At 34.3% G+C, this 13,660-nt stretch overlaps 1 protein-coding gene across 1 annotated transcript in view; it reads left to right on the plus strand.

Moving 5' to 3' along the window:
• The first annotated feature begins 727 nt into the window (after positions 1 to 727).
• Positions 728 to 13,660, plus strand: part of LOC113493111 (protein spire) — a 51,989-nt gene continuing 39,056 nt past the window's right edge. Inside the window, exons 1-4 of the mRNA XM_026870932.1 lie at positions 728 to 787; positions 1,319 to 1,491; positions 1,635 to 1,698; positions 2,197 to 2,311. Of these exons, the coding sequence (XP_026726733.1) occupies positions 1,331 to 1,491; positions 1,635 to 1,698; positions 2,197 to 2,311 (340 nt within the window). The 5' untranslated portion in view covers positions 728 to 787; positions 1,319 to 1,330. The remainder of the gene's footprint in view (positions 788 to 1,318; positions 1,492 to 1,634; positions 1,699 to 2,196; positions 2,312 to 13,660) is intronic.

Below are 13,660 nucleotides of genomic sequence, written 5' to 3' on the forward strand. Positions count from 1 at the left end.
TAAAGGCTATTCCGGCTTTGAAACTTCAGAACTTAATGACTTCGCAACTAAATTTGAACCTTGACAGAACAGACCACCTCAGCGATGATACAAAAGCAACAAAATAAAGTCACTTACATAGCGTTCCCAGAGCCACGTATGTGATTGTACTTCCCAATGTGCCCAGCAATGCATAATTAACGACTTACATTCACAAGTGATTCGCGGCTACGCGTTAATATTTATGGCACTCGGTAATGAGGATTCCTCCAGTTAATGTATGCGCGGTATTCCTGCTTCCCGTCTAGGCTTTTTGTACTACTGGTTGAATGGACTGAGGCATGCTGTCAACTTGTGTAAGAAGTATTAGGATAGTACGGGTAATGATTATATTGTCAGGAACACCACTACTTGGTAGCCGTTTCTGCTTTAATCAATGTAGTTGTAGGTTTTATGGTGATATAGAATGATATAAAATAAGAATAATTCGAAAGCTAAGCTACTTGAAAATATTATCTAGACTGTATATCTAAAATAATTTACCTTGCTTTATCTCTTCAAATGTGTTGTCTCAATAATAGACTTCGTAATAAAAATGATGGATATGTTCATATGTGACTCACGGGACCAGATGATTTAAAAAAACTTGCGACTTGTATTATGTAGTACCTATACCTAACCCTGTACTATGTTTCTCTTTCTCTGAATGTTGTCACTAACCTCTTCTCCATTTCTTCTGTCATATATGTAATCGAATATTATTTCTCTCTAATTGTAGTCTAACCGAAGGATTTGGAGAGCATTACAAGTACGTAACCTGGAAAATTGATGGCGTAGTCAAACTGTCGCTTTTAGTTTGTAAATATATGGGTAACATTATTGAACAGCTGTAATTAGGATTTAACGTAGGTATTTTAAATGAATTGCATGATATGTAGATGTCGCAATATTGTATTCTCGTTGAAATTTATTTGTACTGCCACTCAAATGTTCATTAGTCACATTTGAATATTACCTACATACCGCAGGTTACATTCCCCACGTCAAGGCTTCACGGGCGGAAATTAATCTTCATTATGAATTTATGATTTGAAGCTTATCTACCTAAATATAAGGACCTTACCTACCAAACCCCCAATCTAACGATCAATACAATATATAAACTCATCTGACATAAATCCATTTAGAGTAACTAGATTAAATTACAAAATCACTTTTAATCGCTTCAAATTTTTCATTGGGGCTTTCTCTGCTAACAGCGAAGTCTTGACTTAAACGCCTGCAAGAAATCTTATAGCAATCGGTTTTTGTGTTACTAATTGTTTCTTAATTATTGCAGGCGCGGTTTTGGATGCAAGTTATTGGCGAATTAAGAATGGGTGTCAAATTAAAGAAGGTTAATTATTCAAGGACACCGATAGAGTACGAGCTAACGCCGTACGAAATATTAATGGATGACATTAGGTCTCGGAGGTACACGCTAAGGAAAGTAGACGGCGCGATACCTCAGAGGTAAGATAAATTTCAATAAAACAACTAACTTGAGTTTATATTGCACTTACGACTCATGAAAAATATATCTCTGAAACCTTTCTGAATACATAAATATAAACCTAAATTGGGAGAATTTGTTCTAATGTAGTTTTTTTTTTCAGTGTAAAGAAAGACGCTCATGCAATGATACTCGAATTTATTAGAAGTAGACCCCCACTTAAAAAGGTAAGTTTATTTTTTACATGTGGTATATATCTTTTCTCTGTTCCTTACAAAACGAACGTCCAGTCAGTTAATCAATTTTCTCATTAAATTGTCTAACCTAGTGGCAAACCAAACTACTGCAGTCCAGTAGTAGACAGTGTAGTCTGCTTCATAATATGAGGTGTCGTGGTAGAAGATTCGCAGAGGCCTTACAACGTCAAGAAAAGAGATCGGTTTGGTTCCGAACAAAACTCCTGGAGCATACTGCCAGGTCGCAAACTCATATTATTCCGAGAATAGGAGAAAGATGCCGCTCTAAGCTGTGTATTGCACTGTCTAGCTTTCAAACCATAATATATCACTTTAACACGTATGGTGCCTCAGACGACTAGTATTTTATTGCATAGCCTAAACAATATTGTCCTGACTTTTTTGTACCCTCTGGAAAACAATTACCGCATTCTTAAGACATTTCTTGGTTATAGAATATTGATAAATTAATATGTTGCATTTCCTTAGGCATCAGATCGAAAGCTGCCACCTCCTCGCCGTGAGGTGACCCCTCGGGAGAAACTCCTCGCGTCCATACAAGTCGGCAAACAACTGCGACCTACACCCTACTCAAGGCGATTGTGTAAGTACTTTTACTATTTTCTTTTTGTAAATTTTACACTTTCCAGGTTGATTTACAGGTGCGAGTGGTTTATTGTTAATATTATGAAAAAGTTATTCATTTAACTATCGTCGTTGATATTATAGACTGCATTATGGATTTCTTTAGCGCATTTATTACCTACTTACAGATGATCCCACAGCTTATCCTATTCCTCTTGTTATTTGCCAAGCACTTCCTTTCCCTAATCCGATTACTTGTTACAGATTCAATCCAAGCTTTCAATCCCATTTCCGATTTCCAAGTTCCCAAATCAACACTCTGAAAATATTTTTCTACCTTTGAAACGTAAATTATACAGTAACGTAAACAACGCAGCACAAATTATGATTGTATTTGTTTTATTTCCATACTTTCGCTAAGAAGTTAGTAAGAGCGCCTTGTAGAATGTTGTGAGCAACTCACTCGTCCGCAACTGTGAGTAGTTTACTTGGTAAGGCGATAAAGTCAACACTAAGGAACGGTCTGACTTTATTGCAACCAATGTTTCGTTTTGTGTTGTTTTATTCTTTGATATGATTTTGTTTTGTAATGGTTATTTATTTACATACTATACCTACATTAATTGTTTAGATAGTATCTACTCAATAAAGAAGTAATCTACAACTAGTGACGTTCCTTCTTATTCCGTCTTACTAGCTGGACATGAGTCATTTAATATGTATGATTTAATGAAGTTATAGAATTAAAAAACACGTATCTAATTACTGTAACAAAAATAACAAATTATGTTCTTTCTGGATTAGTCCTGGATTTTTTAGTCCTTGTTAGACACTGAGGCAAATTTATTTGATTATTGAATCAAATTGTTTTTATCTTTAAAGTGATAGCAAGTTAATTCACCTTTCACAGTACATTGCATCACACAGCCTATGTCAGACATACTTGTATATCTGCTGCTCTAGTTTCGTAACGCACGAACGCACAATGGCATAAAGTACTTGTTATGCAGCCATGCATTAAAGTACTCCACATGTATTCTTAAAAAAATAACAATACAAAATAATGCTTCATAACGTGGTCACATGTACTTTTTTCTTTTTAAGAATTATTGCAGGACAGAGAGTATTATGTGGCCAGTTGTAATATAATTAATTAAAGTTTTGAGATTTTTTTTTTAATGTGATATTGTTTTACAATTCAATTAGTATTTGGAAATAGTACCTACAGTAAAATATTAAGCAGTATTATATACTATTTCTGGGTCTAAAAGACGCTTTTACGTAGAAGGATTTCAAGGATTCAACGCTTTTTACTGCAAATTGATGACACAAGATACAAAAACGTATTCCTACTGAATACTCTTTGAAAACATGATTGATGGCTTATTGATGAGAGTGATAAACATGTGTAAAAAATATGGGTTCTATGTAGTGAGGTGGATCTTTTTACGGTAATAGATTAGGCTTGACATATGTGTATTGGAATATTTGGAATATACATATGTATATTTTATTGAAAATTACATAACATTACCAGTAATAAAAAAAAGTTAAATGAAACTGTTAGAAACATCTACCAAAAACCATTTAACCTTTTAACTGAAGAGTAGCCTATTTCCTATCCTACATAGCGTTATGTTAAGGTAATTAATTTGCACTATGCATTTCATACATTAGCTGAAGCTGGCACACCCCATAATTATTAAAAAGCTCAACTATTTTCATTATCTTAAATTTATTAGAAATACTCCAGCCTACTTATGCAGCCCTGGTACCGCTCTGCGCTCGACGCGTTCGGAATTTTCATTAAATCTGCAATCAGCGAACACCCTGAGCATATTTATGACATTTTATTACATTAGTCAAATTTATTTCCCCTGTAGTTTTGTAAGAACGACGGAATTTCGCTTGTTGGGTATTAATTACGTGTAATTATGAAATAGGAGAAAAATAAGTCTGTACGTGCAACTTGGCTCTCGGCCATCGATTGTGAAAGTTAATTAAAGGAAAATTATTATGAATACATAGTTTCTATCTTACGATGTATCCATTAATTTATAGAAATGTTTGTTTATTGAGTGATCATTTATTTTGCCGAAGACTGAGTTTTTGTTTTCAAATTGTAAACCACATTGTGTAATTCTGTTTCGCCGTAATTATTCAATAGATACACAAATTATAGGCTTAGCTTACCTATATTAAAATTGGTCACCCATATAAACAGATTTGGAATCAAACCTGTACCACATCGCCAAGTGGGGATCATAATTAACTATCCGTCAATTATGCTGAGATCCGAGATGAATACCAGTTTTAAGTTATGTTATTAGTCAAAATACGGCAATGCTCCAACATAACATGAACATAAAAACAAATAAATATTTAAGTATTCCACATTCAAACATTTACGATTTTTTCCTTTGGGATACTTTAAAATACCCAAGACTCGGAGTAATTCATTATATAATCCAGTTTTCTGACTCTATTAACACTACATGGGGAAGCTGGCCTATAAAAATAAACAGCATCTTTACTCGACTATATACCTTAAATCTTAAACCACAGGGATCATTTTCCCTCTACATCTGCAGGCGCCTGACTGTCTCTAGCGTAAGATAATCTAGACGTCTAGGTCACTGGGAACTCGAATATCGACCTGGATACTGATAGTTACGTAAACGATACCCGGTTATAAAGTTTTCGGAAACTTATGTGCGTTGGAAAATCACTATACCCTTCCTAGATATATACGGTCCAAGAAAACTACTTCGAACCCAAGAATTATGACCACTTTTGGAGTTGTTTTTACTGTATAATTCTATCCATGTTTGCTAGAACAGGTAACAGAGAAAGGTGTCTATGATATGACGAGTGAAGTAGTAAAAATATTGACAATATGCAAGCGGAATAATTGACTCAATTATTGTCATCACTCATACGATTTCATAAAACAAATCGACCAGCGTATCTCAAAGAACTCCTTTTTTCCGTTTTTAACTTTAGAACAACGATAGTCGTTTGTTTTGAAATAGAACTGTTAAAAATGAATGAGTGCGGTGCACAATAGCTGGTGGAAACAAAATGAAAAAGCCTTGCGTTGCATCAAACTGGTTCGTCTAGACTGTGGTTCGATAACTTTGACGTTCATTTAATTTTGTTTTTGAAATATCACTAAAAAACAAGATCAAATAATAACAGCATATTATAGATGATGAGTTAAACCTGGGTGTGTTGTATTTGTCATCTGCTACAAACACAAACTTTCAAGTACCATTTAGCAAATCGCTAATAATATGTAATAACAACATATTCCCAAGTTGACTTACCATAAACCCTTCAAATAAACAGTACAAGAAACAATAGAAAACGGCATTAGTAAATCAAACAAAGTCACAAACACGGGATTTAGTTACGATACTTGGAAAATCCGAAACTTTGAGCATCGTTTGCTTGAAGCATGGCATTCAGCCTACAGCTCGCTCCGCAGTCGACGTCAGATTGTATAGACGGGCGGTCGTGTGTGCTCGATAGAAACACATTAAAACATGGAACACTAGTCAAATAACCGTTACATTTAAATGTTTGAAGTAGGAAGAGGAGCGTAATTAGATTATAGTTCCTATGTGGCTTCAGTCAACCCTTATGATGAGGTAACCGCTAACTGGATTTTGTGTTTATACAGTGCACTCGTAATATTATTTACAAAGAGAATCAGTGGAGTGTAGTGTTTTGTTTATAACTTCAACGTTTTTGAGGAATATTGATTTTTCGTTCTTGTTCATTTTTGGATTTTTCCCGAACTAATTTGTTATTGAACATGGGTGTGTGCATCACGAGTACTTTAGCCATGGATATCAGCCGTAAGTAGTTTTATTATTCTTATCAACTATTTTATCTAAAATCAAGTTTGCATAATATGTAATACAATGCATTAATTAAGTACTCTGATGTCACCGAAAAATGAACTCATTAAACTATTGATAGAGTGCAAAATCGCGCTTACGTGTAAATTTGTTATTATTTTCACTTAGGTGTTAATATTATGACATTAGATTACTCATCGTAAATATTCGTCATTGCGGTCCCGTTTTGTGATCTCGATAATAAACAAACAAACTTTTTGCTTCTTACAATCATTTTCGTCATCCATTGAAAGTTTTAAAACCTATCTTCTGTACCTCAAGTGAGGAAAATTGGTAGTGGACGTCGATCTATTGAAAAAGTACGTAGTATTTGCCCCAATACGGCTTGAAATTCTTGACATTTAATTGAAGCTGGTAGCTATGGTCAGAGCATGCTTTGAACTTGGCTTGATAAATGTGTTCCTAGAACCAGTGACAATTATTGACTACTTGCCGACTGGTTTTCGCTCTCGGGACAGTGGGAACCTTACTTAAACAAGGTTTTTACGAACGTCATGGAGGGTTTTGTAGAGTTCCGAATGTTGGGTTGGGAATTAGTTGCAATGTAATAAGTATAAGATAATATAATCTGATAATACAAAAAGCCGACGCATATTTTGCTATCCAAAATGCCAGGCAAGAGAAAAAGGGTTGGTTAGGAAAAAGGGATGATGTTTAATGCAGGCATCAAAAGAAATGACATAAATCCATGATATGATCTTAATAAAATAACGACGTTTTTGTGATCTTTAGAACATTCTTACTTATACAACATAGGGAAATGTCTCTGTATCGGCTAAATAACTTTAACCAATTTTGTCTTTTTTGGGAAAAATCTTTAGGTTACATAAATAGTTCTCTTGCGGGATCGGAACTGACCTTAACCCAGTAAGTCCGACTTTTACAAAGAGCGACTGCGCCAAATTTCTGCCAAGACGCTTAACATTTTGCGTACAGATTCGAAGAATTTCTGCTTTAAGGCTCACATTACAACTCATTTACACTTTTCTTTATTAAGTCATTTGATCGTTGACTGAAAGATGCTGTTATATCTAATCACCATAATCTATTTATCCGTCACTAACTTATACCTGCGAATGACTGTGATAGCATGAGATTGAAACCAGTAGTGAGTAAATAGTTAAAGACTATGCTCAGACTTACTTCCAAGTTCTTTTTAAATAAGCATGAGACGGTGTATATCTCCGCGTCGTACTTGCTTTGGAAAAATATGTATCAAGAGACTGCATTTTGATTTGGCCAGTGTTCAAATGATAGTAGTTCAGGTCCAATATAGAATGCAATAAAATCGATTACTTGCAGTCGCTTACATAAATCGTGACAGACGCCATCACGACGACACGACTCATGATTTTTTAACTGACATTAGAGTAAATTGTGGCGTAAATGTAAAATATTTTATTCTGATTTAGGTTTATGCAAATTAACCGAAGACGTGCACAACTTCTTATTCGGAACTTTTTTTTATTTGCTTCAATTTTATTTCTATCTCCTATTAAAACAAGAAAAATCTAATTTATAAAAAAGATTCACAATCAATTATAAAAAATAATATGTAAGTAATAACAATGATATTGTGGAACCTGATACCTGAACAAGGTTTATATAAACTTATGTTTCAGTATATAAAGTCTATAATTGTTTAACAATCATATAGTTTTATGTAATTATACAAAGGGGGAATATTGTATAATTCCTACACGTGTCGAAACGCTGACATAACTTATATTGAATGAAACATTTATCTTATCGGGAATATTGAGTATCTTCACGCCTCTTACTATGATTTCGAATTGTTCTTCGATAATTCCTGATAAAGCATTTAGTATTTATATCACACCGAACTGTAGGCACTGGTTAACGAGGTAATGTTCAATTTCTATACAACTTACTAAGTTAGAATAGTATAATTGAATGAGCTTGCATTGTCTCAATGCAGCGGAAAGACTTCTTTTTCCACTGCCTACTATAAAAATAACAAGGGAAATACTGGGTTTTCATTACGTATGTACGTTAAATTTAAAAAGTACAAAGAAAGACCAAAATGATCATGTTGCGAGCTCCTTTCTTTAACATAAACCACAACGTCTAATTTATATGTTTCACGATTTATAATACAATTTAAAACTGATTTGGACGCTTTCTGTCCCGATTAAAAACTTAAACACACATTTTCCCGAAAATGCTCATACCTTGTTTGGACAAACAAGCTCGCTATCAAAACAAGATACGCTGTTATCATAGTATCTCATACAGCTATGTGAAAGGTATATCGTTACTAGCTGATGTTGTCCGACTGCGCCAAATCAAACCATCTTATCTTGCTCTCACATTTGTATCTACGTAAAAATACTGCGTTTATACTTTACCACGAATACTCGGCTGTGTTTCGATTGACAATAATCTATATCTATACTAATATATAAAGCTGAAGAGTTTGTTTGTTTGAACGCGCTAATCTCAGGAACTATTGGTCCAAATTGCAAAAATATTTTTGTGTTGAATAGACCATTCATCGACGAAGGCTTTAGGCTATAAACCATCACGCTGCGACTAATAGGAGCGAAGATAGGTACAATGGAAAATGTGAAAAAACAGGGCAGGTATAAATCATAACTTATATCTTCTACCCACGGGAACGAAGTCGCGGGCAACAGCTAGTATCTAATAAAACAACAATTTTAGTTGGATTGTCTTAAAGCAGGATGCTTTTGCATTAATGAAGTTTGATATCCAAGAAAAGTTACAATTAGCTACACCTTAACGAACGCGATAGATATTTGATATGGATAGGGCTCAATACCCATAGCATAGGCGCTTTTGAGTTCTAATATGCCCCGTTTTATTAAAAAGGAATTTTGACAACTACCAAAAAGATCACACGTGTAAGCAGCGAAAGTCGACCTAGACCTGAATCTAGATTTAATACAAACGTCCGTCATGGGTCATCGTAAACGCGTCTAATGATTCGGTTTCATCAGATCTGAGCGCAAATCGTTTCGTCAAACTTTCCTCAAGTCGCTGTTTCACTTTGCCTGCGGTTATTGTAGACCACATTTTTTATTATTAGGGAAATCAATGTTCAGTATAAATGATTGATAAAGCTATGTAAGTATGTAGTCTTTAATGTAATCGTTTTATAGGAATTGCAAGAAAGTTTATGGTATTGACCGTGACGAAGGGTTTGCGTTTACTTTAAAACTAACTTTTTTATTTATAGCTTCAGTTATATGTAGTTTATATGGAATTAAAATATAGTCCAATGGATAATAATGGTGTTTTTTGGGAGATAAATACATTAAAAGATAACACCCCAATATTGCCCAACCCTAACCGCTTGTTCAGCCCTAACTTTGGAGAAGAAACATCATTATTTCCAGTTGCCCTCATCCTGATAAAATGTTGTGATTTACAATGAAACTTGTCTAACTTAGAAGGTTTTGATGTGAGACAATTATATATAATAATATAATATATATCCTGGGTCAACTCACGCACGGTTATCTGATTCCAAGCTAAGCAGAGCTTGTGTTATGGTAACCAGACAAGTGTTGTCTTTCTCTTAAAAACAAGGAGTCCTGCAGTAAGCTATGTAATACTGTTTTCCTAGGTTTTACAAACATACAAGGCATATGCACAGGGACACCAACCTTAGAACAAGCATTCGTACATCACACAAATGGTTGTCCTATTATGCCTACTAATTCTGAAACTATATAAAGCCACTTAATAATTATTTAAAGCTTAATGTTTTTGACATTTCTGCTTTGAAGCAGCCTCTCAAGTTTCTCTTTTGTTTAGCTTGATTATTGCAATTGTCGTGAGCAATGAATGAAGTGTGTCATTGACTCATTGCGCATGCGTGTTCGACTCATTATATAAGTAATTATGTTCTTTGACCTGTAAAAAATGTGTGATTTCTTTAGCTGTAAGACTTGTGCAACGCAAGATGTCAAATAAGGTATTAAGGGTTACGAATTCAAAGAGAAATGCCAGAAGTGATATCCTAGATACTAATGACGCTTTTTGTAGTCCGTCCGTCTATCACCAGCATGTTTTTATATATTGTGATAGCTCGAAAGTAAACATTTACACAGATATTGTTATTTTTTCCCGCTATAAAAAAACACCGTGTTTAAATACATCTACAGTCATAAGTTTGATGGGTGTAAATACTATTTCCTATTTCGCAATATGGCTTGTCTGACTCCTACTGAACTGGTTTTTAATATACACTTTAATAAAATATGTTATTTGAATTGTTAAACTATACCTAAAGTTGATTAGTTATAATTAAATATAATTAGTTACAATAAAATTGACGGTTTACTTAGTTCATTAACTGTTCTTTTTGCAAAATCAATTGGCCAATTACAGATAATTTGTTAATTAAGACAAACGGTGCCATAGTAATAATTTATAGCAACGCCCAATAAGGCTCTTAATCACCATTCATCATCTTAATAACATTGTTAATTTTAATGTCTTAGAGACCTGCCTTACCTTTGAAAAATGATAATTTAAACAATAAATTGTTCTTTCTGCTTCCGACGATAAAAATGCATTTAGTACTTTTATTACCGTCGTTAAAATAGATTTATACTACCTGACTTATCTTTATTAGTTGTCTATACAATGAAAATATTCCAAACTTGGTCAAAAACTAGAGACTTGTATAAAAACATGAAGGTTGTGACTGAATTTGTAAGTAGCAAGTTTGCAAGGCACACTTTTTTCTGTGTACCGAGAGACGCACCGCCAGCCTCAAACAAGGTAGACCTATGGTTAGTCAAGATAGATACATGCGAGCAGTACAGGACCGATCGTCGCAAAGATTTTTGGGAGAGGTCTCTGTTCATCAGTTGATGCATTCTGGGCTGAGATTATGATGATTCTAACCTATTGAAGTCTAAGGGCTATATTTCACCGGGACACCATGGCGGCGCAACCATTTGCGCCACCGTGGTGTCCGTAAGCTACCAAACTAGACACCATACAGACACCAGAGTCGCCACACTACACTGAAGACAGAGTCAAAATGGACGTTGAAGAGACAGCACTACTGCTGTATGTAAGTAGGAAAAGAGCGTTAAAGAGAAAAAAGAAACAGTGGTGGGTTCATCCATATTTAGCCGATCGCTGTAAGAAAGGACAATTCGTTAACATATACGACGATCTAAGAAGATATCCGGATAAGTTTTTTGGCTATGTGAGGATGTCCTTGAGGTCCTTTGATGAGATGTGTGAACATGATTTGTTGAAGCAAGACACAATATTAAGAAAATCAACCGTGGCGGCGCAACCAGTAACATTCTGTGCACGCGTCCGAGTTGGTCGCGCCGCCAAATTGGTTGCGCAACCAAACGGACACCAGGTGAGTAACTCTCTATAGAGCTGTATACATTTTGTTGGTAGCGGCGACTGGTTGCGCCGCCATGGTGTCCCGGTGAAGTATAGCCCTAAGAGCATTCCCAGAAAGACTCACCTTATGATTATCTTTGTCATCTATTATGATACGCGCCGATACACGACTCGCATTTTGCACGCATACATTCTATATATACGCATATACACTTGTTGTAGGTAAAGTCAATAGCCAGTCTTTATAAAATAAGTGACGTTCAAAAGTTACACAAATATGACCTGTCTGCCCCACTGAACTGTTGAGCAAAATTACTCACGAATCGATTATGTATAGCTGCGTAAATAAATCGATTAAAATGAGGATTGATATTGCGAATTGTATTTCTTAACAGAATATTCGCTGCATCGATATTCATTAATATTTATTTCATGTTGTGGAAACTTCTAGCAGAAATACTGTTCAATCGGTGAGAATTTGAACTGTCTTTTACCCAACTACAAGACTTACTGGTGGTCTGATTCCAGCGTCTGATTTTGCGGCGCTTGAAAAAGGCACAAAGTCTTGTACCAACTATTTTTGTAAGACCTGTTTACACTTAGTTTGCAAATAAACATTTTGACTTTGACTTTGACTTCCAGAAGTAGTAATACTAAATTTGTAGGTACATATCCTTAAGTTTATATGAAACTTAACAGATTTGTTTGTTGCGAGTCGACTCGCACTTGACCTCTTATTTTCAGACAATCTCAGGGTTTAAAGTATTCTCAAACAAGTCACTTTAGCAGCTAATTATTTATTATTTTGAGTATTATTTGTGTAACTGAAATTATAATTTATTTTTCCGTGCCTGTTAAAGATTTAGACAAGGTAACTTTTTGCTAAAACCTACTTGCAAATCGTTGTTTGTTCATGTTAAGGCTGTTTACTTCCGAATGAAACAAATATTGAACCTAGACTGAAAGTAAATTAAAAATAAACATTTCTAACGACACCGTCAGCGTTATGACGGATATGAGATAAAGTGACAAACAAACAGACACGATTGTAAACAAACTTTACGGAAATGCTTAAAACTTGTTTGATGTAAAATTTAATTACTGTGAACTTTACGTATCGTTAATTTAAAACAATTATCAATTTGGAAATCGTTTGTAATTTTATTATTATGGAGATACGGTGACCATGAGGTTCTTGCAAGGAAATTACTGCAAGTTTGAATATTCATTTATCTATACTAATATTATAAAGCTGAAGAGTTTGTTTGTTTGACTGTTTTTTTGTTTGTTTGAACGCGCTAATCTCAGGAACTACTGGTTCAAATTGAAAAATGAACTTTTTGTGTTCCATAGACCATTCATCGAGGAACGTTTAAGGCAATATAACATCACGCTGCAAGTAATACTAGCGAAGACACAATGGAAAATGTGGCAAAAACGGGGAAAAATATTAATCTTCGAGGGCTTTTGTTCCAAAATTCCTAACTTATATCTTCTAACCACGCGGACGAAGTCACGGGCAACAGCAAGTTACAAATAAATTTGTAAATATTTTTAGTTCTGTCCGATTTTTTCTTGTTGTGTTGAAATTTTTTGAGGTTAGCTAAGTTTTAAACATGACTGAAACTTATTTTTCTATAAAATACTGGATTTCGTGATGATAATGTTATTATAGGATTAGGGTACTTATAGATAAAAGGATAACTTAACTATTTTTTTATTTTATCACTTTGCGAAATTAATTTATTCTGCATTTGGCAACACTGACATCACACCTGTCAAACATCTGAGTTCAGTGCGACCGATTTAGTGCATCATGCAATATCGTTATTAAGTATAAGTTAATATTATATGAAATCGATGAGGCAATTGATTTATGTAATTTACTGTCTATGTAGTATATTCACTTTGTCCAATACGTTTAATAAAGTTTATTATTTTTTATACCCATAAAGCAATATTATTAGATTTGTTACATAAAGTTAAATGATCACGAAGACTGGTTTGCATAATATATTATTCATTTAATTGATTTTTGTAAGTACGGATTGTAATTTGATATGTAACAACAAATACTGTAACTA

This window comes from Trichoplusia ni, chromosome 4, assembly GCF_003590095.1.
Source record: "Trichoplusia ni isolate ovarian cell line Hi5 chromosome 4, tn1, whole genome shotgun sequence".
In the NCBI taxonomy this organism is placed as follows: Eukaryota; Metazoa; Arthropoda; class Insecta; order Lepidoptera; family Noctuidae; genus Trichoplusia; species Trichoplusia ni.